This window comes from Nicotiana attenuata, chromosome 11, assembly GCF_001879085.1.
Source record: "Nicotiana attenuata strain UT chromosome 11, NIATTr2, whole genome shotgun sequence".
Lineage (NCBI taxonomy): Eukaryota > Viridiplantae > Streptophyta > Magnoliopsida > Solanales > Solanaceae > Nicotiana > Nicotiana attenuata.
In genome coordinates, this window is record NC_031999.1 from 59,943,521 (window position 1) to 59,969,719 (window position 26,199).

At 36.6% G+C, this 26,199-nt stretch overlaps 1 protein-coding gene across 2 annotated transcripts; it reads left to right on the forward strand.

Annotated features, from left to right (window-relative positions):
* LOC109234616 (pre-mRNA-processing protein 40A) lies at nt 1,370-25,418 on the forward strand. Of its 2 annotated transcripts, none has more exons than XM_019400673.1 (29): nt 1,370-1,533; nt 2,066-2,128; nt 2,571-2,636; nt 2,730-3,050; nt 3,185-3,328; nt 7,781-7,845; nt 8,049-8,118; nt 12,185-12,237; nt 12,335-12,392; nt 12,480-12,820; nt 12,907-12,976; nt 13,231-13,329; nt 13,443-13,511; nt 13,586-13,663; nt 13,844-13,930; nt 14,480-14,514; nt 14,613-14,718; nt 15,316-15,396; nt 17,447-17,539; nt 17,869-17,922; nt 18,043-18,159; nt 18,305-18,403; nt 18,825-18,872; nt 18,957-19,049; nt 21,625-21,732; nt 21,839-21,903; nt 22,018-22,120; nt 24,414-24,824; nt 24,916-25,418. In XM_019400673.1, exons 2-29 carry the CDS (start codon nt 2,096-2,098, stop codon nt 25,048-25,050), a joined length of 3,102 nt encoding a protein of 1,033 aa, XP_019256218.1. In that variant the 5' UTR covers nt 1,370-1,533; nt 2,066-2,095; the 3' UTR covers nt 25,051-25,418. The 2 variants fall into 2 exon arrangements, with proteins under 2 accessions (XP_019256218.1, XP_019256219.1); XM_019400674.1 differs by having other exon boundaries at nt 2,754-3,050.

The window sequence follows — 26,199 nt, forward strand, 5'->3', positions numbered from 1 at the left end:
ATCTATTGTATTGTATCGTATTGTTACTTTAAATACCACGTTTGTTTTGATTGTTACTTAAATTTTATTGTATTGTATTATATCTTACTTTTTTCTCTCATCTTGCCCTTTCTTATTATTAAATAAGTATGTTTTATGCTTTACTATACTTTTTTACATATATTTTTTTCTTAGTAATGTTACAAACTTATTCTTAAATAATTTTGTTTTACTATACTTTAGTAATGTTTTATTCTTCGTATAGTTGGTTCGTGACATCATAAAACGACGAACATTATTGAAATATATGAAGTGTACCCGTAAAAACTGCACAGGACACCCTATTTGTTCGCCCCCATTTAACCTATACCCACTTTTTAAAAAAACATTAATCTGTACCCACTTTTCAAACAACTTGAGGCATTTTCTCCTCCTCCTCCTCCTCCTCCTCCTCCTCTTCTTCTTCTTCTTCTTCTTCGACGAGTGACAATGATTTTATATGGTCGTTCTGAATATATTTTAATGTAGTTTATGATATGTTACAATGGTGAGCTGTTATGACGTTTTATTTTTTACTATTGCTTAGGGTTTCTTCTTCTTATTTTTCTTAATTGCAAAATGGGTTCATTAGATTTATTGTTGTTTTGACAAATTGATGATTGGGGTTTGTTCCCGATGATATTTGGAGGCTATGTTTCAAAATTGAGCTCATTTGGAGTAGATTTAGGTATTAAATCATATATTGGATTATTATAATTCGAAGAACAAATTTTCGTTTCTGGGCAATTTTCACTTTAGACTTATTGGCCTTAAGTGAATGAAAACGTTTGTTGAATTTCAGACTTTTTGGTCTTAAGTGCATCTGAAGTGCAATTTTTCACTTCAAACTTATTGGCCTTAAGTGTAGCAAAACGTCTGTTGCACTTCAGACCTTTTGGCCTTAAGTGCATCTGAACTGTAATTTTTCACTTCAGACTTATTGGCCTTAAGTGAATGAAAGAGTTTGTTGCACTTCAGACTTTTTGGCCTTAAGTGCATCTGAAGTGCAATTTTTCACTTCAAACTTATTGGCCCTAAGTGCATCTGAAGTGCAATTTTTCACTTTAGACTTATTAGCCTTAAGTGCATGAAACTATTGGTTGCACTTTAGACCTATTTGGCCTTAAGTGCATTTGAAGTGCAATTTTTTCACTTCAGACATTTTTTTTATAACGTGAGACCCATAAGTCTGAAGTTGAGTGTAAAGTGGGTACACGCTTGCAAACTTTTTTGCAAAGTGAGTATAGGTTCAATTGTGACCCCAAAATCGGGTATAGATCAAAAGCCGGTGTACCCTTAACAAGTTAAATCAACGGAAGAGAAAAAAGAATATAAGAAAGGAGAAAAAGAATAAGGGCGAGTACTTGGGGACTCATTTCTTGTACGCACTGGGTCCGAGCCACGCCGGTGTTATCGATTCGAACACGACTCATTAGCTCGCTAGGGTTTATATTCGGTTTTTGCAGTCTCACTCTTCAATCTCTCTCTTCTCAGCTTTGCTGAATCTTCTTTCAGGTAAATTCTCTATATCCATCTCCTATCCTGCGCCAACTTATATTGTCAGTTTTTTTCACATTCCCTCCATGGTTGGTTACCAATATGTTGATTTTGCAAATCTTGTTCCTTTCTTTTTCTTTACAATGGTTTTAAGATAACCGTCGATTCACTTTGGTACAATTTTTGTTGTATCTGAATTGAGAGTTATATAAATTTTGTTTTTGACCTCTGTTTTTACAAGCGTAATTTATAAACTTTTTGTATAAAAAACAAATGCAAGAATGTCCACTATTGATTCCCGGGGGAGTGGGTGGGTGGGTGGGTTGCCGTGTTGGTATAGTATGATGTAGGAACCATATCGAATGAAGAAAAAGAGTTATAGTATGTTACTTTTTGAATATGTAAATTGTATTTTAAAAAATTTGAGATGAATGTCCAAACTTACTCCAAAAATGAGATGATTTAACCCTTAATACTCCGAATCGTGTCCTTTTAGGTCGGAGGGAGGGTTGATATTTGCTTTTGCTAATCATGTATTTGTAATGTGCAGTTTTCTGTGGATAGTTATATATGTGCAGACATGGCCAGTAATCCTCCGCCATCTGGTCCACAGGTAATTTCTCTAGGTGTATTGTCTTTGTTGTTGAAATATATAGTATGCACCTTATTTTGCTAAAAAGAGTATGGATTGCTGCACATCATCTGGAAGGGAACTTTAATTTAGTGTTGCTGGCAAAACGAGTTACTTAAAGAACATGCCTAACAAAAAGCATGAGAATATAATAATGAGAAGAATGTGGTTGATTCTGCTAAAAGACGATTCAAGAAATGAAAGTGGAATATACATATTTTTAACTTGAACATATTCAGCGGAATGTTGCAGAGTTGTAAGCTTGAGAACAATTTTTGCCTGCTGAATTGTGGCTCACTAATTTTAAGTCTTATATTACCGTTTTAAGGTTATTTGGAATCCTGTGTTTATTGTAACACTTTTAGATGGTTATCATTTTTATTTGGAGGTCTTAATCTTCAAATCTTGGTATTTCATTTTACAGCCTCATTGGCCTCCTTCAGTTGGATCCACACCACCTCAAGGTTTTGGTCCATCATTTCCCATGCAAGTATGCTATTGAACTTGCTTTGTGCAAATATTTTATCTGTTTCCTTGCAAGACTGTTATCCTAAGTGCATCACGAGTGTGTCTGATATCACAGTTTCGACCTGCTGTATCAACACAGCAAGGCCAGCCCTTTGCTTCATCATTTTCAGCCTCTCCACAGTATCGCCCTGTTGGACAAACATCAAATGCTGGAATGCCTCCTGGTCATCATGGTCAAATACCCCAGTTTTCTCAACCAATGCAGCAGTTTCCCCCAAGGCCCAGCCAGCCTGGCCATGGTATACTTTCATCTCAGGCAATTCAGATGCCATTTATCCAATCAAGTATGCCACAGCCTCAACAAGTCATTCCGCCTCTGAATAGTCACATGCCTGGTGTTAGTGGTGCTGGAAATCCATTCTCATCATCATATACGGTAAGAAATAGCACAAGGTTCCTTGAACTTATGGTTTGGACTACTTTTGGCTTCTTTATATTGTTAGTGATTATTTTCAGTTTGCACCACCTCCTTTTGCCCCGGCACTAAATGGCCTGAACATGCCCTCTCAGGTTCAATCGTCATCCCAAATGCATGTTCCTCCTTTCCCTCCGGGGGGACAACCTTGGCTGTCATCTGGAAGTCAAACCACACCAGTGGCTGCCCCTAATTTACTGACCAGTCAGCAATTGTCAGCTATAGCTCCATCAGTTCCGGTATGCTTGTTTCCCGTAGCGATTTGATTTTTTTTCCAACATTACTCAAGTAAGAAGCGATTTGATTTTTTTTTCAATATTACTCAAGTAAGAACAAAATTGGGGCCTCTGAATTACCATATTTTTGCAAATTGTTGCTGTTTGTCTGTTCTTTTCCTTGAAGTCAGCATAGGGTCTTGGCTATGTTTGTATGTTCGTTTATGATATGTCATCTATATATTAGTATATCTTGTATATATTTGCAGCAAAAAAGGTGTTGCCAGTTTGTGGAATCGATTGACTTACGTGGAAAATGTTTATGCAGCATCTTCATGCATGTTAAATGGTCGTATCATCTTTTTTCCAGAACATTCTTGAACTTGTAGCCAAATCATCCAAAAATGCGCCTGCTAACGTTTTTCCCCTTGTTAAACTTGCAATGGAGGAGTCTTCGTCTGCAATCTGATGGACACGTATTATCATTGATACCTGGTGGAATAATTGTAGTGTTTTCAAGTTGGCCTGGATACCACCATATTTAGCAAAAATAAGTATATCAAGCTTGATACTAATGCTTATTTGAAAATTTTCTGGTATTGTGGGATATTAACATGTATAATCATTTGAAGACATGGAAACTAAATCACAACTATGAAAAAATAAAAAGCCCACGTTGTTACTGAACCACAATCAGTGAGTTTTGTGGCCGTGAAAATAATATGCTTCCAAAATTTAGCTTTGAGTATTTATCCCATTGGAAACAACATCTTTACCTTCACTATAGGGTAAGGTCTGCGTACTTACTACCCTCTCCACACTACTACCCTCTCCACACCTCACTTGTGAGATTATATTGGGTTTTTGTTGTTGTGATAGGTATCCCATATTTTGTATTTTCTCATATGGACCCGTGACCCCTTCCTCAAAATAAGAGCATCGGGGATGAAGGCTTGTAGCAGCACCTGAATCACTCATTTCCCCTTCCCACCTTTTCACCTTAAACATACCTTTTCTATTTGTGTTGGCCATAGCCATCTACGATGTTTCTAAATTTTTTGGTTAGATAATGGTATTTGTTAAAGCTAGCAAAAATACATAAAGGGGTATTATATCGTCGACAAAATAACATTCAACTAATAGTTTATGTGAAAAGTAAAGGCACGGGAAAGTATTATTAAAATGTGTAACGCTTTTGTATTATATCGAGCCCTAGTTATACCTATATTTTATATCGTACATAATACATCTTTTCCAATGTGGACACTAAGGCCTCATTTGTTTGCACTTAATGGAGGTCTGAATCTTAATCATTCAGATCTCAGACATTAAGTGCTTTTATTTTTAAAGTCTGAATCTTAATCATTTAGACTTGCTCATTAAGTAAGTGTGTTTTTTTAACTTCACAACCACTTAATGGGTCTGAATAAGTTTGTATGATTAAGATCTATAGCAAAGACTTAATTTCATTAAGATGCTATCATCCACATTCATTACTAGCTGCCGGCACCGCCTACCATTATCAACTACTGCCACTACCCATCTTTAGTCATAGCCGCCACCACTACCACCCCCACCACCATCATCTTTAACCATAACCACACATTCATCATCTTTAACCACCACTAACCACGCCATCACCATCAATAACCATAGCCGGCATCGCCCACCATTATAAACTACCACTACCCACCATCACATTCCTCAATCACAACCACAACCACCACCACCACCCACAATTATTAACTATCAACACCCACCACCACCATCAACCATTCACTACCAATCACCACTAGCTACTGTCCAGAACCACCAGTATCAACCAAAATCACCACCAACCACTGCCTCTAGCCGGCACTCACAAGCACCTCTGTAAGCCATCACCACCCCCAACTACCATATTAATATATATAATATTTATTAAATTATTAGAATAGTATATTAATTAGTATTTTATTTGAATTTATGTTTATTAATTTTTAATGCTTTCCTAAGCTGAGGGTCTATTGGAAACAATCTCTCTATCCTCACAAGGTAGGGTAAGGTCTGCATACACACAACCATTCCCAGACCTCACGATGTGGGATAACACTGGTTATGTTGTTGTTATGTTTATTAATTTTTAAATAAAGATAAATTTTATATATTCAGATGTTTATAAAACAAACAGTCTTAATCATTTAGTATTCAGATCTTAAAACAGATCTTAATATGTGTATTCAGATTAAGATGTCTTAATCTTAATACACATCTTGATATTCAGATATGTATTCAGATTCAGACGTCTTACTCTTAAAAAAACCAAATGAAGCCTAAGCCTTCTATACAGGCACTAACTGACTAATACTCCCCCTCAAGCTGTTGCATATAAGTCGTATGTGCCGAGCTGTTACAAATGCAACTAATACAAGGACTGGTGAGGAACTTGGTGTAAATATTTGCAAGCTGATTATTTGACTTAACAAATTTTATAACAATATCTCCTGAGACTATCTTTTTTCTAATAAAGTGACATTCAATCTCAATGTGCTTAGTCCTCTCATATCATACCAGATTTGACGCAATTTGAAGGGCCGCTTGATGATCACACATAAGTTCTATCTAATTGATTTCTCTAAGTTTAATTCTTTGAACCATTGTTTGATACAAACTAGCTCAGAAGTTGCTATAGCCATTGCTCGATAATCTGCTTTTGCATTAGAGTGAGCAATCTTCCAACCCATCAAATTACCTCCTACGAAAACACAATATCTAGGAGCAGAACATCTATTAGAAGGTGATCCCCCAATCAACATCCATATATTCAATGATCTGCTCATAGCTCGATGCTCGAAGAGTAGTTCTTTGCCTGTAGTTGATTTTAATTCAAACAATTGCATCTCAATAACTATTTCAAGGAGAATCCATAAATTGAATTATAACATTCGTAGGAAAATAAATGTCAGGTCTAGTCATTGTAAAGTAATTCGACTTAGCAATCAACCACTTATATCTTGTCGGATCACTAAGGGGGGTCATTTGGTTCAGAGATAAGTTATGCAGGGATTTGTTATGTAGGTATTTGTTATGTAGGTATTTGTTATGCAGGGATTATTTCTTTTTGAATGTTTGGTTGTATTAAAAAAATAGTACACATAATATAGTAATTTTTTTGTTTAAAAAATATTTGTTACTATTATACCCTTGACCATCTTTAGCTTTGTATAATTTCTTTGCAAAGCTTTATCTGTTCTTTTGTTTTTGGAAAAAATTTTTAAGTTAATCTCACTTAAATTATTTTTGGGGGAATCAACAAGAAAAAAAAATCATTAAGCAAACAAGCAGATAAACAACTACAACATACCCAGTATTATACCACACTGTGGGGTCTGGGGAGGGCAGTGTGTACACAGATCTTACCCCTACCTTGTGAGGATAGAGAGGTTGTTTCCAATAGACCCTCGGCTCAGGAAAACAAGTAGATAAACCAAGATGGAAAATTTTGGGTGCAGAAAAGGTTAAAATGTTCGAGCATCCCAAATACACAATTAGTCGAAAATGCTAAACCTAGAAAGAAGCATATATTTGTTATATTCCTTACTAATAAACTATTGTGTCTAGAGTTCAGACAAAATAAGGAGTCCATTAGATTCATGACGAAAGAACGCATATCTGGAAGACAATGGGCATAAATAATTGACAATCCAGCAGCTAAATTGGCTAAAAAATTTGGGTAACCACGAAATCAGATCAACAAATCCTACACCTGCCAAAATTGTAAATTTACGAAAAGATGAATTGTGACAAAAAGATTGGCACTATTCTCTTATTAGTCCGTTCCAAAAAAGATTGGCACTATTTTCTTATTAGTCCGTTACAAAAAGATTGCCACATTCTTATATTTCCTTAATTGGAAGCATTTGTACCGTACTAATGCTATGACTTGTTTAAGACCACAAGTTTCAAAAGTTTTACAACCACACAAATGTTATGGCATGTTTAAGGTCATAAGTTTGAAAAGTCTTCTTTATTAAACTTTGTGCCAAGTCAAAGTAGGACAAACAAATTGAAACGGAGGGAGTAGTAGAAAAAGAAGAACAGTAGAAAAAGGGTCCAGTAGCAGCATAAGCATAAAAGACTTTCAGAATTTTCTTTTACTGCTTTGTGTGGAGGTAAAAAAGGTCTTGTCATTTTGGTCTACTCAAACATGGAGAGCATTTCTGTATCTTGGATATTGAGCAATGTAATGGTTGTTGGATGTATCGTTTCATCTTATTATCTCAAATAACATAGTTTGCCATGAAAAAAGACACTGCAAGGTTTTCTAATGCATTGCGAAGTTTGTTATACCTTGTAATTGCAAATGGAGTTTCAATACCATAACTGGAAGTTGAACTATTCTTTCTAAGCACTTAACTTTGACCCTCTCTGTGGCTGACATCTGTACTGGCTTTATTCTTCCTGTTGTTATTACCTTACCGATTGCACTGTGATTAGGCGGGCACAGCTTCACAACAGAATGCGTCTGACTGGCAAGAGTATGAAGCTGCTGATGGGAGACGGTGAGTTGGATTTTTGGCATTCTTTTTCTAAGACTTTGCCGTTCATCAATTAAATCATTTTACTTAACCATCTCTCAGAAGTCAAATTGTGCTGCTTGCAGTGCTAAGATATAGCTCTTCGACGGTTCCATTTCTTCCCGGGTTATTTGGTTTGGGATTGAGGTGTATAGTTGACTGATTGATTAATTTGTTGGCTTATTTAGATATTATTACAATAAAATTACAAAGCAATCCAGCTGGGAGAAGCCTTTGGAGCTGATGACACCTTTAGAGGTTAGTCATACTCTTAATTGCTGTTTCTTTGATTATTGAAGTCTTACGCACTGTTCATTAGAACGCTTTTCATTTGCCTCTCAAAATCTGCAATATTGTTTACTTTTTGTGGATGTTAACAACTGCTGTAGAAGTTAACTAGTTCAAAATCGTTTTATGTGTATTCTACTTTTCTTTGCATGTTCTTCCACTGGTTTGTAGATGTCATGGCAAGTCATGGGCATATAAACAACTGCGATTAGTGCTCAAAGTGAAGGTGCTTTCACTTTCTCAAGGCAGGCAACAATTTGTTAGTCCATCTTATGTTGCAATTTATTAACTTGATATTATGTGGAATTGGCCATACATGTTGGTTGTTATAAATTTCCTGTCAAAACTGAAGCTCCATTTCTCTGTATTCACTGAGGAAGAAATTCTCCGACTTTTATCTCATCTTGTTGACATTCATTGATGATAGTTGAGGAATTTCACAGCATTGCACTTTTATCTTATTGTGTAATCTTTTTGAACGAGAAGTTGTTTTCCCCTCCTGTTCTTAGTAGCTTCTCCTAGTTTCTGTTGTCATAGATTGGACTTATCTATTTTTGTTTGGATAATTTAATTTGTGAAGAGGAGCACAGCAGATGAGCCTCAAGTAATAACCAGAATGCTTCTGCCCTTTGTGGCAAGTGAAATACCAATTTGTGAAATGTGACTTAGCTTAACAACTGTTGACCCCTGTAAAAGGATCAGGCTCTGAAATGAAAAGGTTTGGTCCAAGATATCACTCTGCTGCGGAGATAAGGCAGCTATCTCTATGAAAGAACTTAAGCATCCAACCCAAAACCTTAAAACAGAGGCTGGACCAACCTAAGAGCTTTATAAATCCTTTGGAAGCCCTCATGCATATCATGTGAGACAACTATTTAATCAACGCTCTCCTGCATGGTTACATGATTTTGGGTTTCTCACGTGAACTTCAACATAAACTTACCAGTGTGATAATGATGTTACCAAATGTTGGCTCTGATACCACGTTGAATTATGTAACTCGCCTTATCTCAAAGCTTAAGTTGCTGGAGAGGATACATTTCTACTAATTAATTACTCTCTTAACAAGCCCTCACTTTTGGGTGGTCTGTTTCTGCTGGGCCAGGAACAGGGGTGTACTTTTTGGTAATGGGTGACAGTGAGACATGAATTTAGGATCTTTGTCTACTCTGATATCATTTGGACAGATTTAAGTTCATTTATCCTTTTTTCTTTTAAAATAATCAAAAGTTTCTCATCTTGTTAGGCAAGGTGCATTCATGTACAGAAGTATTGTTGGACTCTTCTCCTCTAAGATGGAAAGATTCTAGGAAGTTCAGTATGATATGCCATTTTTTGATAAGGCCAATGTTATGTCAACGTCATTTACTGTTTGAGACCCACTGCAATAACAAAGCATTAACAGATCTAGCTTTCAGAAAAAGGAAAAATGGATTGCTTTCCCTTCCAAGCATCTGTGGTTCCTCTCAAGCCATATTCTCCAGAAAATGCACTTTGGAATGGTGCTCTAGGCCTTCTGCTATGTCTCACCCTCCTTTTCTCACCCTAACTCTATGCCAACTTCTTAGATCCATTCTGGGGGTTAGGGTAAGCTGTCCAGTGAATCATGAGCAGGTTTTAACGTGTTCCATCTAATACATTGTTTACTATTGTCACCCTTCCATTAAGCCATCTCATTAACTGAAAGAAGTTAAGCATCCAACCCAAAATTTTGAGGCAATGGGTTGAGGCGTTGAGCAAACAGGACCTCTATAAACCCTTCTGGTATCTGTTACACAATTCAAGGACAACTATGTAACTCAACAATTTCTTTTGTAGAATCTTCCGGCTATGGATTCCTTCTAATTTTGTACCCTTCCTTGTGTCTTAACCTCAATTCTCTGAATTTGGCTGTCCTTTGTCCTTTCTTGGCTCCTTTTCAATATTTTGATAATTGTCATGAACTTCCATTTTCCTGATCAGATCCAAAAATACAATTTGGACATCCCTAATTCCTTTATCTTCCTGACTTATGTCCCTCAGGAGATTTATTTGTCTCCATTCATATTAATGGACTTAATTAGGTAATTGGCTTCTCTTTCAAGTACTATTTTACTTCAATTTGGCAACCTGGTTGTTGGTTCTCCTCATCCAGCCATTTTCTTCACGAGTGATAGTACCCCTTTTGTGAACACCCCTGCTTGCTTGATTGACTTAAAAGCACCAGGAAAGTGAAGATTGCTGCTACGTGAGCCTCTCTTTGGTCTCCAATGCCTATCTCTCCATGTGTCACCTTCCTCAACTTCTTTTGGTATCTAATCCTCTAAATTTTCTCTCTACTGTCTCTTCCAATTTGGAGGAGATTTTGATGTACACCTTTACCTCTCTAAAAAGTGGTGTTTTAAGGTTTCCATCCAATTGAGGATAATTAAGAAGGCAGAGGGGGGAGAGAGACGGCCCGGGGAAGGGGGGGGGGGGAGTGACAAGGGGGAAGAAGGAGCGAGAGATGCTGACAGAGATTTTAGTTGTGTAGATTGGATTTTTTCCTAGTGCTTTCCTCTCTGTATGTGGAAAACTTTCCTTACCTAACAAATTCATCTGAGATAGAATTTGTTAGATCTGTAAGCTGGGAACAATTTAGTTTGATCATGATCTTTTTTGTCGAAGTTGGTTCAGATGCGTAAGTACTTCATTAACCTTTACTTCTTGATCTGAAATCTGATCATTGTTGATTATTATCATCAATACAAAAAAAGGGCAACCCAGTGCACTAAGCTCCAGCTATGCGCGGGGTTTAGGGAAGGGCCGAGCCGCAAGGGTCTATTGTACACAGCCTTACCCTGCATTTCTGCAAGAAGCTGTTTCCACGGCTTGAACCCGTGACCTCCTGGTCACATGGCAACAACTTTACCAGTTACGCCAAGGTTTCCCTCCAATGAGCCAGTTTCTTTGTAATTTCACATCTTCTCTTGTCGAACATGACATGCTTGATGTTTATGACCTTTCTAGTTGACAGGTAGAGCTACTGTTCTCATATCCACTAGTAAACATATAATTTTACGTGGAGTGAACATGCTTTTGTCTTGGAATATTGCGATAATTTCCTTGTGTTTCTTTCAACTATCTTTACGGGTGTATGACTTTCATTTAATGGTTAAAACACCCTTTTCTACTTGATAAGAAGTATCATCTTTTGATTGATACTAAATTGATTGACACAACTGAAAAGTACAATTAATGGTTGAATTCATGTTAAAAAAAGGTGCGATTAACATAAAGTGCTAGTGTTGTAGCTGAACCAACCAGCTTGGAATTAGATGGTGTTGTTTTTATTTTTTTGCCAAAGAAATTTGTTTTTGCCAGATGATGTTGTTGCGGTTTTAACATTACGCGCTACAGTTGTACTTTAAGCACTCCAGCAGTTTTCTTCAATTGAGTTTCAAAGTTGGCTGCTTCTTTGGATTTATCATTTCTCCATTGACAGTACAGTTCTTTTGCTTATTTCGTCCAATTTTTTTGAATTTGTGCCCTTTCTTTCCTCTGCTCAAAATGCCCTCTTTCTGCAGCTAGTAAATATATTCCTCTAAATAATTGTTACAAAAGGTTTTTTTAATTTGTTTCTTGGTAAAAAGGTTCGACAGAGAGTTGTTCGTTGGTGAGGTATTTGGGTATCTTATATGTTGTTGACCAAGTTCATTTGATTCTTTTCCTGATGAATCATTCAAAATTTGTGGCAAGGTATCTAAAAGCTGCATGCATTTGGCAGATTGTGATATCACACCTGGTAGCATTTATCTCACTAATTATCACGTAAATTTATGTATGACAACTACCTTTTTTATGTCATTGTTTACACTATAATATAGGGCTGCCTTCCTATTGCTAATTGAATTTTAAGTTCATTAGTACTGGGCTTGCTCATGGTTATTTGTTCATTAGTGCCTGGAACAAGAACGTTGGGAGACTTTTAATGCTGTTCAGAACTTCAGATGTTCATTACTGCCCTTTTAGTTTGAGATATACATTTAAACTGTTCATATGTTTTGTGCTTTAACAGAGAGCTGATGCGTCGACGGTATGGAAAGAATTCACAACTGCAGATGGTCGAAAGTAAGATTTACCAGTACAAGCATTTTGGTTATTCTTGGCTGCTGTGATATGCTTTTCAATTCTGTTTTAATGATTATGTATTATTGGGATCTTTCAGATATTACTACAACAAAGAAACAAAGCAGTCTAAGTGGACAATACCTGAGGAACTAAAGGTTCGTGAAGGATATATTTCCTTTATCGGGTACTTCTGTTTTTTTCTCTATTTGTTATGGAACTAATTCATCAGCATGTACCATCAGTTGGCTCGTGAACTGGCGGAAAAATCTGCTGGTCAAGTAGTTCAGACTGGAGCAAGCACAATTTCTGGTGTCCAAGTCACTGCAGCTGTAACTTCAACAGAACAACCATCTGCTGTCACACCGGTTAGCTCCACCCCTTCTTCAACGGTTTCTGGAGTAGCTTCAAGCCCTGTTCCAGTTACATCTGCTGTTTCTGATCATGCTTCACCTCTGGTGGTTTCTGGATCATCAGCCATTCCTGCTGTGACCCCTGCGATGCCAAGTTCATCTGGTGTCTCTTCACCCGCTGTTTCAGGGAGTACAGGATCTGCTGCTCTAGCTAATGCCAGTCAGACACAAATGTATGGACCCCTTTCATTTTCTAACAGTGGCTTGACTTTGTCTGTCGTTGTCTGACATTTCAATATTACTCTTCAATAATTTCTAGGAGCGGCTTTGAAAATTTATCTCCTCAAGTTGCTAGTTCTTTAAGTGGAGCTTCTATTCAGGATATTGAGGTATGGCCGAGTCCTTCAGCAGCTCTATTTGAAATTTGATTGTGCTGGCAAATCTGTTTCAAAAAGACATGCCCTTTTCCCCCCCTGCCACTGCCAGCAGGGGCAGAGAATATGCTCCCACCTCTTTTACATGAGCCCTGCCATACCTTGGAAATGCTCTTCCTCTCTGTCCAATTGTGGGATTCTGGTGCATAATAGATTGAAATAAATTATTTCTGTCTTGTTAAATATATTGTTTAAAACGTGACTTATAGGAGGCAAAGAAGGGCATGGCAGTTGCTGGGAAGGTTAATGTGGTACCTGCAGAGGAGAAAACAACAGAAGAAGAACCTTTTCTATATGCGACCAAGCAGGTAAAATGAATTTTTTATGAGTACCAAGCAGGTAAAGTGATAGTATGTGTATCTCTAATTATGTTTTTGCTTTGTGCTTAATATTCCACTATTACTTGTTTTTTATCTTGTAGGAGGCTAAAAATGCGTTCAAAGCGCTGCTAGAGTTTGCTAATGTTGAATCTGATTGGACATGGGAGCAGGTTAGTCGGACATGCTATTTTAGTTTAGAATCTATTTATAAACACGTGAGACTGATAGTGAACTATTATACCAGACAATGCGAGTAATAATCAACGATAAGCGATATGGCGCTCTGAAAACTCTTGGTGAGCGGAAACAGGCATTCAATGAGGTAACCGCAGGGTTTTATAGTTGTTAAACTGTCTTCTTCCCACCCCCCAGTAGAAGTTTTGCTACTGCTGTTTCATGTGTTGGGATGTGATGTCTGACATATACAATCATGATATTTGTCAATCTGGAGTGAGAATATTGAAACCAATCGGTTTTTGAGTGTTGATCTACTGTCCAACAGTACTTGATGCAAAGGAAGAAACAGGAGGCTGAGGAGAGGCGCCATAGACAAAGAAAGGCAAAAGAAGAATTCACAAAGATGTTAGAGGTAAAAGTCCTCCTTAAAGGTCCTGATATGGTTTTCATGGCCGGTTCTCCTCTTACCTCGACTTTTATTGTTAGTAACGAATACGCAGAATACTTAAAAAGGTTTCTTCGGACCGTACTGCCTGTAAAATAATCCTTCATCTTATGCTTGCTCTCAAGATAAAGTTTCTAATAGCTGAGTCTCATTTTACCTTATCAACAAAAAAAGTTGAATCCCATTTTATATCCTACATATCATTTGTGAATATATAGTATTGGAATGAAATGGGCCTGAATAGAACAGAAGGATATAGAGGATTTATGTAGCTATTCCTAACTTAAGGCCATAGTTTATCAATTGATTGAAGCATGTTAGTAGCAATTTCCTAAAACTCGCTATAATTCCTTTGCTCTAAAGAATCTTAATTAAATGATAATTTAGCTATAAAGAAGAGAAGTTACCCCAAGAATTTGTTATCACTTGTGCATCTATCGTGACATGTCAGACATCATTTGTTGTCTATAACTATGTGATAGAGTTTTAACCTGGTTTTACTTTTAACTGTCTTAGGAGTCCAAGGAACTCATTTCATCTACTAGATGGAGGTAGGTGACAGAAGCTCCCCTTCAATTCATACGTGCTAACTGAAGTAAGGGAAGCAGCTTTCCCCCCTTTTAACCATCTCCTGTGATACAATAACCAGTAAGGCAGTAACCATGTTTGAGGATGATGAACGGTTCAAGGCCGTCGAACGAGAGGCTGATCGTGAAGATCTCTTCAGGAACTACTTGGTGGATCTTCAGAAAAAGGTAAGCTGTTGCAATTCTCACTTTTGTAAATGCACGCAATATGCATCGCCCAGATTTTTGAAACAAGACATGAATCACATAAAATCTGTTCAAGTTGACAACTGTTTTGTTGCTAAATAAGCGAATGAAAAATAAGCAATGGAAAGAGAAAAACCCTGTGTATTTCTTATCAAAAGTTTGTGGTTTGGTTAAATAAAACCAAGCCTGGCTGAGGAAGAGTTACGAGGCATAAAACAAAAAAAATACGCTGATCAGGCCTACTATGTGTAATGATTCCCTATTCACGATGAATAATAAATAAAAAAAAGAAAAAAGAAAAAGAAAAGCCATTCCATTTCGACAAAAGACGCTTCTGGTAAATCAAAAGGTAATCTCTCACACTCGGCTGGAGAAGAAATTAGAAAAACGATAAACCCGATGGGTTGACGCCATTTATTCCAATTCCAAGAGCTCGGATCGAATCGGTGATATACCGATTCTTCCGAACTCTCTTATTGAGAATGCTCATTCTTTTGTATTCATCTTAATCCTACCAAGTAGCACCCTGTTTCATGAGCGTAGTTCTGTCTTTTGTCCTTATTTGATATGTTATTCCAGGAGAGGGCAAAGGCTCAAGAGGAGTATCGACAAAATAGATTGGAGTACAGACAATTTTTGGAGACTTGTGGCTTTATCAAGGTATTTGTTACTCCCTCCGTTTCAATTTAGATGACACACTTTCCTTATTAGTCCGTTCCAAAAAGAATGACACATTTCTACAATTGAAAATAATTCAACTTTGAACTCTTCATTTTACCCATTTTATCCTTAACTAGTGTTAGAACCCGCGATGCACGGATAATTTGACAAAATATTAATCTTATAAAATTATGATATAATATATCATATTATTTTAATAAATATTAGTTATTATTTAATTATTTAATGTACTGTATAGAAATATAACAAAATCTATACAAAATCAAAGAATTAACATTATATAGTAATCAAATAAATTGTTTGTTCCTTATTTATTCTTTATTATTATTAAATTAGCAGGTACTTAGTACTATATATTTACTAATATGACTTTTTATTGACTTGTCAATTGGCTTAGAGGGTGTTTGGCTAAGCTTATAAGCTGGTCAAACTAGCTTATAATCACTTTTCGGCTTATCTACGCGTTTGGTAAAGTTAAAAGTGCTTATAAGTAAAAAATTAGCCAAAAGCCATAAGCTGGTCACCCCCAGCTTATGAATTTTTAGCTTATAAGCACTTTAAGTTTGACCAAGATTTTTACTATTTTATCCTTAAAATATTCTTTTTTTAAAACAAAATTCTTACATCGATACTCACTGCCTCAAGTATTGTTTCAAACCCCCCCTCCCAATCCCCCCCGCCTCTGCAAGTCTGCAATTCTCATTGACTATTTAAGATAAGCAAATTCTCTATTCCTTTGCATATTTGTATTTATGTGATTGTGTATTAATCTTTAAACTGTATTTAATAAATGAGGACATATTAAATTTTGGTGTATTGCTTTCTAAGTGTTGTGGTGATAAAGACAATGTTTGTTTCTCTTCAAACATTTTGTCCTATTTAGTTTTATTTTTTACCGAGAAACTTTTGTCAATTTATTAATTATTACTCCCTCCATTTCATATTAAATGAGGTACTTTCCTTTTTAGTCTGTTCCAAAATAAATGACACATTTCTAAATTTGGAAATAATTCAACTTTAAACTCTTCATTTTACCCTTTTTGCCCTTAATGAGAAGCTTTTATAGCCACACAAATGGCATGGCCCCACAAACCTTTTACCCCTTAAGCTTTTAAGATTACAACTTTCAAAAGTCTTCTTTTTTCTTAAACTCCGTGCCGAGTCAAACTACCTTAAACAATATGAAACGAAGGGAGTATAACTTATGATTATATGCTTATCATAAAATAAATTATATTTATCATAAAAGTTATTTTATCTAAGCACAGTTGTATTTAAAATAAATTGACAAATAGAATATTTTGTATTTGAATCGATCTGGAATCTAAAATTTTGAAGAAATTACGCCCTTATAAGTGTAAACAGTTCTAAGGTTATTTAAGTCATTTTAACAGAAAAAGAGCTTATCAGCACTTTCTTAAAATACTGCAACAGCTTATTATCAATTTCAGCACTTGTATCTAGACACGTAACTGCTTATTTATTAAATCAGTTTCAGCACTTAAAAGTGCTTTTCAGCACCTAATGCTTATCAGCTACTTTAAATCAGCTAATCCAAACGGGCTCTTAATATTTTGATAGTGCTTCTTTTTTAATATATATATATATATATATATTCTTACTCTGGAAATATTTATATATTTTTAAACTTGAGTTATACTGTTCAAAATTCTTCAATTGTCTAAATTTATCAATAATTTTCGTGAGTGTTATTTATTTATCTTTTATTTATAAATTAATTCAAGATATGAATATCATAAAATTATCTTTATCCCCCTCTTTTCGTACATTCTTTTACCCCTTAAGCTTTTAAGACCACAAGTTTCAAAAGTCTGCTTTTTTGTTTTCTTATACTCCATGCCGAGTCAAACTATCTCATCCAAATTGAAACGGATGGAGTACTTTTTAAGCCTTTCTTCACCCCACTCCCCCAAGTAGATCTGGTAGTTGGATCTTTCTATCACTTTCTCCCTTTTGTCCCTTTTATTTCCTGGGAGTTCGTTCTTACTTGGTTGCATTGGAGCCACAGGTAGATACCCAGTGGCGCAAAGTCCAAGATCTTCTGGAAGATGATGAAAGATGTTTGCGCCTTGAAAAAATTGATCGTTTAGATATTTTCCAGGTAAATTTTTTATGCAGGCAAGTTACTGGAATGGAGTGCAAAGTCTAGTCAGAAAGAAGTTAACTTTTTTGAATTTCTAAACAATATTCGGGGAAGTTACTGGAATGGAATGCAGAGTCTATTAAGAGAAACAGGGATAACTTATTCAAATATGTAAAGGATATCCACACAAGTGACTTTAAATGTACACGTTTCTTTTAAAGTTCAACCAATTTATGCCCTAAAGTTTCTGTTGAGGTTTCCATTTCCTCTCTATCTTCTTGTCCTTTTTAAAAGAAAAAAACACCATTTTTACTAGTTGATTATCCTGATATTTTTGTTCTCTGAAGGAATACATCCGTGACCTGGAGAAGGAGGACGAAGAACAGAGAAAATTGCAAAAGGTGCTTTCTGAGGCCTCCTTTCTATTTATTTATCATGGGGTGCTGCGGGAGACAAAACTACTCTTTGATGCTTCATTCTACGTGATCAACTTCTTTAAGTGTTTTTTTATCAAATTTAAGGAAAAACTGAGGCGCACGGAGCGTAAGAACCGGGATGCATTTCGAAAGATGATGGAGGAGCAAATCGCTGCAGGCACGCTTACTGCGAAAACATCTTGGCGCGATTATTGTCAGATGGTATTCCCACTTTGCTAACTTTAAAAACGATAAAAAAGGCTCTTTATTTTAAGAAAATGTATTCTCAAATACCGTATCATTTCATTATGCTTCTTGTTAATTCCACCTTTCTCGACGGTTGACCTGTGGTTGTGTGGAACTGTAGGTTAAGGAGTCTGTGGCTTATCAGGCTGTTGCATCAAACACTTCTGGTTCGACACCAAAGGATTTGTTTGAAGATGTCGTTGAAGAGTTGGAAAAACAGGTCCCAATATGCTGTAGTCCCGCTATTTGCCTTCTTTTATGATTGATAGATTACATAGCATTATTTTATTATTAACCGGTAATTAATGACTTTGTTCTTCCTTCTCAAGAAAATTAAATGACTTCGTTCTTTCTTAAATGTTGTTGCTGGATGCATTCGATGTCAGAGATCACTGTCTGTCGTATGAAAAAATAGAAGTCTAATTGTTGCTTCGGTAGTTTGTTGCGTCACTTGATATTGGGTGAATACATCACACGTGTGCTGAGAAATAGTTACCTCATATATTGCATTGAGCACTGTGTCTTCTGAGTTGGGTCTTGCATATATGATTTGTTTCTTGGAAGTATTTCTTTTGTGCTTTAATTTGAAGTGTGATAGTCATGCTCTTTCCACTAACTTTGTTTTTTGCTCTATGTAACAGTACCATGAAGACAAGATTCGAATAAAAGATGTAGTTAAGTCAGAAAAGGTGGGTTGTGTACTGTTATTTGCTTTTCCTCACAAATAGCTGCTGGTGTATGATTTTATGTCTTTTTGCTTTCACTATTTTCAGATCACGATCTCGTCAACATGGACATTCGAAGACTTTAAAGCTGCTATTTTGGAAGGAATTGGTTCCCCATCCATTCATGATGTTAATCTACAGGTATTAATTTGTGTGCCCCCAAACCTAAAAGGGGGTGGACGTTTTTTGCATGCTTATTTTCGTAGCCTAATGAAGTGAAGGCAATCTCCTTTTCGAATTAATCATTCAAAACGTGTAATGTTCAGGATAGTTTAATAGGACATGCATTTGCTGTTTGTCTGTGGAGATAGAGGTTTTGAGGACCTTAGTTTTTGTTGTGGGCAAGACACACTTTCAAATGATTTAATTTGGTGTCAAACTTGGAACTTGAGCTTCGCAAGTATTCTGTTTTAGTTTTTTGATTATGATATGTGGGATTATCATATATTTGGCAGGAGTCCAAACTAGTTTCTAATTTCTGTCCGTAACATGGAATATGCGTTCCTACGTTGTACGTAGAACAGTTCAACTAAACTTTGAAATTCCACAACCTTCCAACCTTAGAGGTAGTCCTAGTTGATTTCCCCTTTACGCAGCATCCGAGCCTGTTGGACTGTCATCTCATTGTGGCAGGAATTCTATAGTAGTTAGGAATTGTGAATTTCAATGCATCATCTCCACACTACTTGTGCCTAAAAGATTGGCCCTGTCCCCTTTCTCTACCCTAAGGAGTTCGTCTGGTTTAAAGACAAGTTATGGAGGGATTAATAATGGAGAAATTATAATGTGGGGACTAGTAATACAGAGATTGTAATATAAGGATTAATAATGTGGGGATTGTAATACAGGGATTAATAGCACATGAATTATAATGCAGGGATTAAAACATATGTTTTGCTTGCTTTTTAAAAAGTTAGTTAATAAATAACTAAATAAGGAGTATTTTGGTCATTTTAGCTCTTCTAATCCCTGTATTACTTAGTACTAACATTTTATCCTGCACAAAGAATACATAGATTCCCACATAACTTATGCAGATAGTCCCTCCACATAACTTATTGTTCCAGTTGGTGGACACAAAATGTATGAGTCTTGATCTTGATGTTGAATCTTCTGCCTTGGCCCAAGTGAATATAGCTCCTAATATTGGAAGGTCAATGAGAAGATGGTTATCAATAAATTCGAGAACTCCTCCATGGTCCTTGACACTGTCCTACATCCCTCTCTCTTCTGGTGGCACCAAATAGTATTGAAGTTGGCCATGCTATCATCTATGAGATCTCCTACTCCATCAAAGTACCTGCCATCTTCTCCCCAAAAACTCACCTTCAACCCCTTCCCCATCTGTTCATGTACACTACCAAAGCCCCCCTCCACCCTGTCCCCATGGTTTCTTAACGAGTAGCCACGATAAATTCTCCTTTCTTTATCTCCATTACTTCCAGTTTTCGGTCATCCCATTGAAGTAGAATTCCCAGTATTTCCATGAGCAGGAGCTAGGTCATATTTCACCCACCTTCCACCCCCCACACTACTCGTACTGCCATCAGACACCACATTTTTTAAAGCCTTTTGCGAAAATCAAGTTACTTTTTATAATAATGTAAATGATTTTATTAACAATGAAAACCAAAAGGTAAAGAATCTGCAACATAATATGATTCTCGACGAATAACACACTATCTTCTATACACACTGGAGCCTCATGAGTGCACAACAAAAAAACTAGAAATGAGAGCCTATTAGTCAAATATACATAGTTTCCTATTCTTTCATTCCAAGGACCACACATGTACAAGTGAGGCAGCATCTCAGGCTCTTCGACTTTGCTTCCTTCTTCTAAATTTTCAACTGAGTGCCTCCCGCACTATGCCTGAAAGGCAACGGTTATTACCTTCACTGCAAAAGCTGGGGGGATCTTCAATTCACGAGTCCAGAAGGATAAAAGATTTAACTGGTCATTTAGGATGCCTCACTAGCAATTGCTTATCTATTATTGATTGATATAGTAGTCTTCTATTATTGGAAGCAGGACACAATAAGGTCTGAAATCCGCAATTCTCTCTACTGGATCTAACTAGGGGATTAAGAATGGATTGAAGTTCATTATCTTGTATTTGGTGTATTTGTTCGTGCAAAGATTGGTGTGTTCTGTAGGGGAGAGAGATGAAAGAGGAAGGGAGACAAATGGGGATGGGACTTGGCGGACTCTAAATCATAAATAAGGGGCAACAAGGACATTTCACGGGCTTAATACCTAGTCTGCTTGGCTGGGATATCCTGAACATGTATAAAGCTGCCTAGTAAATTTTATCTGGGGATTATGCTTATTAAATGTCTCTGTCTTAAAGTGGCAGATCTATTTAGTTACTTGGGGGAAACTGAATGCTATTCCCATCTGTAGTGCGTTTCTGGTGTAGAGTCTGTATGATGTCTTATCAGTCACAAAGTGACCAGAATATACTTGTTCCAGCTGCTTCAACTATTAAATAACTATAAAGGAATAGCTTCTTTATGTCGGGGCAGACTATTTTATAGATCATATGCCTGTGTATTTCCTTCAGTTGACTAATTTATTTTTTCCGTAAAGGATGAGGCCTGTTTAATTTTCCTCAGTATGGTCGTCCTGGTAATATACAGTGTGTGTATGTTTACAAAATGAAGGAATCTGCTGATGTTATGCTGTTTGCCAAATATCTTTGTTGCTTGATTGCAGCTCATTTTTGAGGATCTAATTGAGAGAGCAAAGGAGAAGGAAGAAAAAGAAACTAAAAAGCGTCAAAGGCTTGCAAAAGATTTCACTGACAAGCTTAGTACCATTAAGGCATGTCGAATCTCTTGGCAAGGATTTACTGAATTATCTTATATTCCTACTTATTCCTACTTCACCCTTGTATTTGTTGCTCACTTTGTGATCTGGGACCTTATAGGAAATAACTGCTTCCTCTAGTTGGGAGGAGTGCAAAGAACTCGTGGAGGACAGCTCAGAGTTCAGGTGACTTCTTTTTTCCCATCTTAGTTGCTTTATATGGGTGTTCTTTTTGCAGTACTCGTTTTTGGTTTCAGCTATATTGATCATAATACCTTTTGTTAATTTCTCTTCTTTCAGAGCTATTGGTGAAGAGACAATCTCAAGGGCAGTCTTTGAGGAATATGTTGCATTGTTGCAGGAGAAGGCAAAGGAAAAGGAACGCAGACGAGAGGAGGAAAAGGTAATTCATATAATAAAATATCTGAATAATAGTATTATGTAAGAATAATAACATACCTAGTCGTTAATTAAAGAGTGTTTAAATAAGGCCATCCTTGAAGATGAAATCATATGTGCTTTCTTCGTCAATTTTAGCGTTCAATCTATACCTTCATCATCAGCGCACCTAGTATTCTCAAGGGCATCTTTGGACTTGGCGCAATCTTGATCCTTGTTTATCTAGCTCATATTTACTGTATAAAATATAACAAATAGAAAATACAGATAACTAAAATTTCTCTGCGGTATTAGCGAATTAGAAGGGAAAGTTACATTCATCTGGAGGTGCATGTGGAATAGAAGAAATTGGTGTAGCACTTGTAACTTAAGAGGAGTTGATCCATTCTATAGAAATTAATAAAGGTGAAAGTTGGAGATCATGAATAGGAGGTAAGCTGTTTGAATCAATTGAGAGTGGAAATGTAGCTGGTAGGAGAAACAAACACATCTAAAGTGGGAGCTTGGTGTAGAATGGCTTAAAGCATAAAACAAAACCCACGAGGAGGATCAATGTATATTGTTTTTAACATGATTTCTCAAGAAAATATCTTGAGGGACTTGGACCTTCATACTTGGAAGGAGTTTCTTCTTTGGGTATTGGATTTCTTTTCTGGGCGTTGTACACTTTTCACTATGGGTAATAAGTGTTTCACTTATCCAAAAAAATGGGAAGGTTAGATAACAGATATCGAGGCTAGCCTGTAATGTGTCCAAAGTCTCCTTGTAAAACTTTTTAACTCGTTATACCGGATAACATTCAGAAAGACTCTTGATCCACATACCATAGTTTGGAAATAATACTCCATCCTAAATACACTGTCCGCCATGCCTTAACTGTCAAACTCGGAAGACAACTTCATTAAGTTTATTTTGAACACAACAGTTATAGGGGCTGTATCAAACCAAACTAGCAAATTACAAGGGCATTTCAGAATTGCAATTAAAGAAAGAAATTAAACAGCTAAACGCCTAACCACACCCTAAAAGCTAGATGCCTTTTGCCTTTTGTTTTTATTTAGCTAGGCAAATGTTTCCCCTGCAGATTCCCCCGAAACATTTGTGAACGTTGTTAGCTCTTTGTATCTAAGTTAGCATATATGTAGTAAGCTAACAGGTGGTCTTTTTTTGCTTTTTGAAGCTTCTATGCTGCTGCTTCTTGTAATATTTTGCATCTTCTTGATGACATCAATGAAGCCAATTATTTCAAAGGAAACATGCGGTTTCGTTTCATACCTTAGAGCCCTTTCTGCATTTTTTTCTATTACATTACGAAATAATGAATTGAGTTCGTATAGGCATTTTGGATGCTGCTAGTGAAATAGCCCTTCTGGCTATATTTTCTGTTACTCCACCCATTTCATAAAGTATTTGACCCGGTTTAACAACAGCTACCCAATATCCAGGGGATCCTTTTCCTGAACCCATCCCTAAAAGCTTAGCTCATGAGTTGAGGATTGCCCAAGATTTAGGAGACCACCCATCCTTTAAAGCACCAATGTGGGATTCGTCAATAGCATTAAAGACTTCTGCTTTTCGCTTAGAACTCAAATTAGGCCTTTTGGTGAAGTGACTTCGTTCCTAGTCTTCCAGTTCCCTTTAATCCCCTGCGGCTGCCTCTATGGCCCAAGCACTTTTTTTAAGTCTGAACAAATTATTGATTTGGATTTGAAATTCCTCTTTCGAGGTACTAAAAAAGTACGGTACAGAGGAGGTTGTCTTTATCTTTATTGTTAATTTAAAGAAATATCATTTTGGTTCTAGAATAATGTTCAGGAACACTGTTGGTTGTACCTCTTAAATGAATTTGTTTCTGAAATACAGTTCTGGAACTTTTTTTTCCATCATTCAACTGATTTAGGTTGAAATGCGACCTTTATAACAATGCAAGTGTATAAGAGCCTTATATGTGCACTTCGTGAAGTGTCTGGACAATTGAGTTACTATAAGCGTGTCAAATTTAGTTGCATGGGCAAAGCTTAATTTTCTCTTGATGTTCTCATAAGTGCAAAATCATTCAATGATTTATGTTGGATCTAAGTGTAGAACACATATTAAGTATTAACAATTTTCTAGCATTAGAGTAGTACCAAAGGGTAATCTCACAATTTTTATTTCTCCAAACTGAATAAAATCAGGAACAACTATTAGATTCTATTCTTAATATACTTGGGAACATCTATTAGTACTTAACAAACTTTGTATCAGAGATGTACTATGTTATAACCGTTCATTTTTTTGGGTGTGCTACTTTGCAGGCCAAAAAGGAGAAAGAAAAAGAGGAGAAAGAGAAGAGAAAGGATAAGGAGAGAAGGGAAAAAGAGAGAGAGAAGGAAAAAGAGCGTGAGAAGGAAAAAGAAAGGGGAAAAGAGCGATCAACAAAAGATGAGGCAGATAGCGAGAGCATGGATGTAACAGATAACTATGAGCCCAAAGAAGAGAGAAAAAGAGAAAAAGACAAAGAGAGGAAACATCGGAAGCGACACCATATCTCTAACGATGAGGTGACTTCTGACAAGGATGAGAAAGAGGAACCTGAAAGAGACAAGGAAAGGAAACACCGGAAGCGACACCATAGCTCTAACGATGAGGTGGCATCTGACAAGGACGAGAAAGAGGAATCTAAAAGGTCCCGCCGACATAGCAGTGATCGTAAAAAGTCAAAGAAGGTTCTAATCTCTCCATCTAAATTTTGTTCTCTGTCCTGATTATGCTCTTTGGCGTTCTGCAATATTGATATTCTTTTCCTCTTTCTGACAGCTTGCACACTCACCTGAATCCGATGGTGAAAGTCGGCATAAAAGACACAGAAGAGATCATAGGGATGGATCACGTCGAAATGGTGGTTATGAAGAGTTAGAAGATGGGGAGCTTGGTGAAGATGGAGAAAGTTGAGTAGTTCTCAAAGTTTTACTAGCATACTGACTCCTGCATCTGACATCTCATAATGTTTTTGATGTTAAATATTTTACCGGGCAACAATGTTTATGTATCTAAAAGCACTGATGTTAAAACTGCTGTAGCACTAAGTAGTTGCAATTGGAATCTGGAATGGTTATGGTGTTCCAAATTTTGGCAATTGCACCTGAACTTGCATTTTCAGCTGCCTGCTGCTTTCATCTTTAGAAGATGAAAAAATAGGGAAGGGAAGAGAAAGCCGGTTAGGGGTTGGGTATCTTTCCTTGCACTTGTACTCATCTGTGGACAGCCATTCCTTATTTACCCGACCTATAATAGCCTAGAAGAAATTTTGATGGTGGCAATCTGCGGAGCCCCCCCCCCCCTCCCTCTCCCTTTGTATCTTTTACGTATCTTTCAAGTTGGCAAATGTAGAAAATGCATTCTCGTGTGCTTTGATAACCTCTTCATTTGTCCGAGGCTAGATATTTGGTGTATGAACGTCAAGGCCTTGTGTGGAGAGTCCGCTGCCATGAATTTAGGTTGTGTTTCTAGCTGTTATTTGATGCAAGTCCAAGATTCAACGTCAGTTTAGTTGACTCTAAGAAAGAATAGTGAGTCGGGAATTTTGTACAATCTTAAGAGTAGTGAGTCGGGAATTTTGTACAAACATCCCGTAAGTTGCATGCTTGATTTTAGTCATAACATAACCGGTCGTCGGCTATAAAGTTCGAAGTCGAATCTCACATAGGACTAAAGCGTAGCTACAACTATTTAATCTTACTAAGAATACAAGTTTGGATAATTGTCGGCTTACAAAGATTGTGATTTTTATTATAAACTAATTGATTAGCAAATATTAAAAAGTAGAAAAATTATTAACTAAAGAGAATGAAGTTAGAATCAGGAGTAAAAATCCTAGGATTGTGATTTCTCCAATACCAGGATGAATTTCTAATGTGTTTACTATAATCTCGCCGAACTATTCTTTATTATCGTGAGTTATCTACTTATTGTAAATAAAGTAAATTTTTAGAATTATTCTCTCGAATTAACCCTAGTTGGCAATTCAAATGACTCACAAGGATCGTGTTAAAGCTTTGTTATCTCTAATCTCACCTTTAAAATCTAAGTAATTACTCTCTT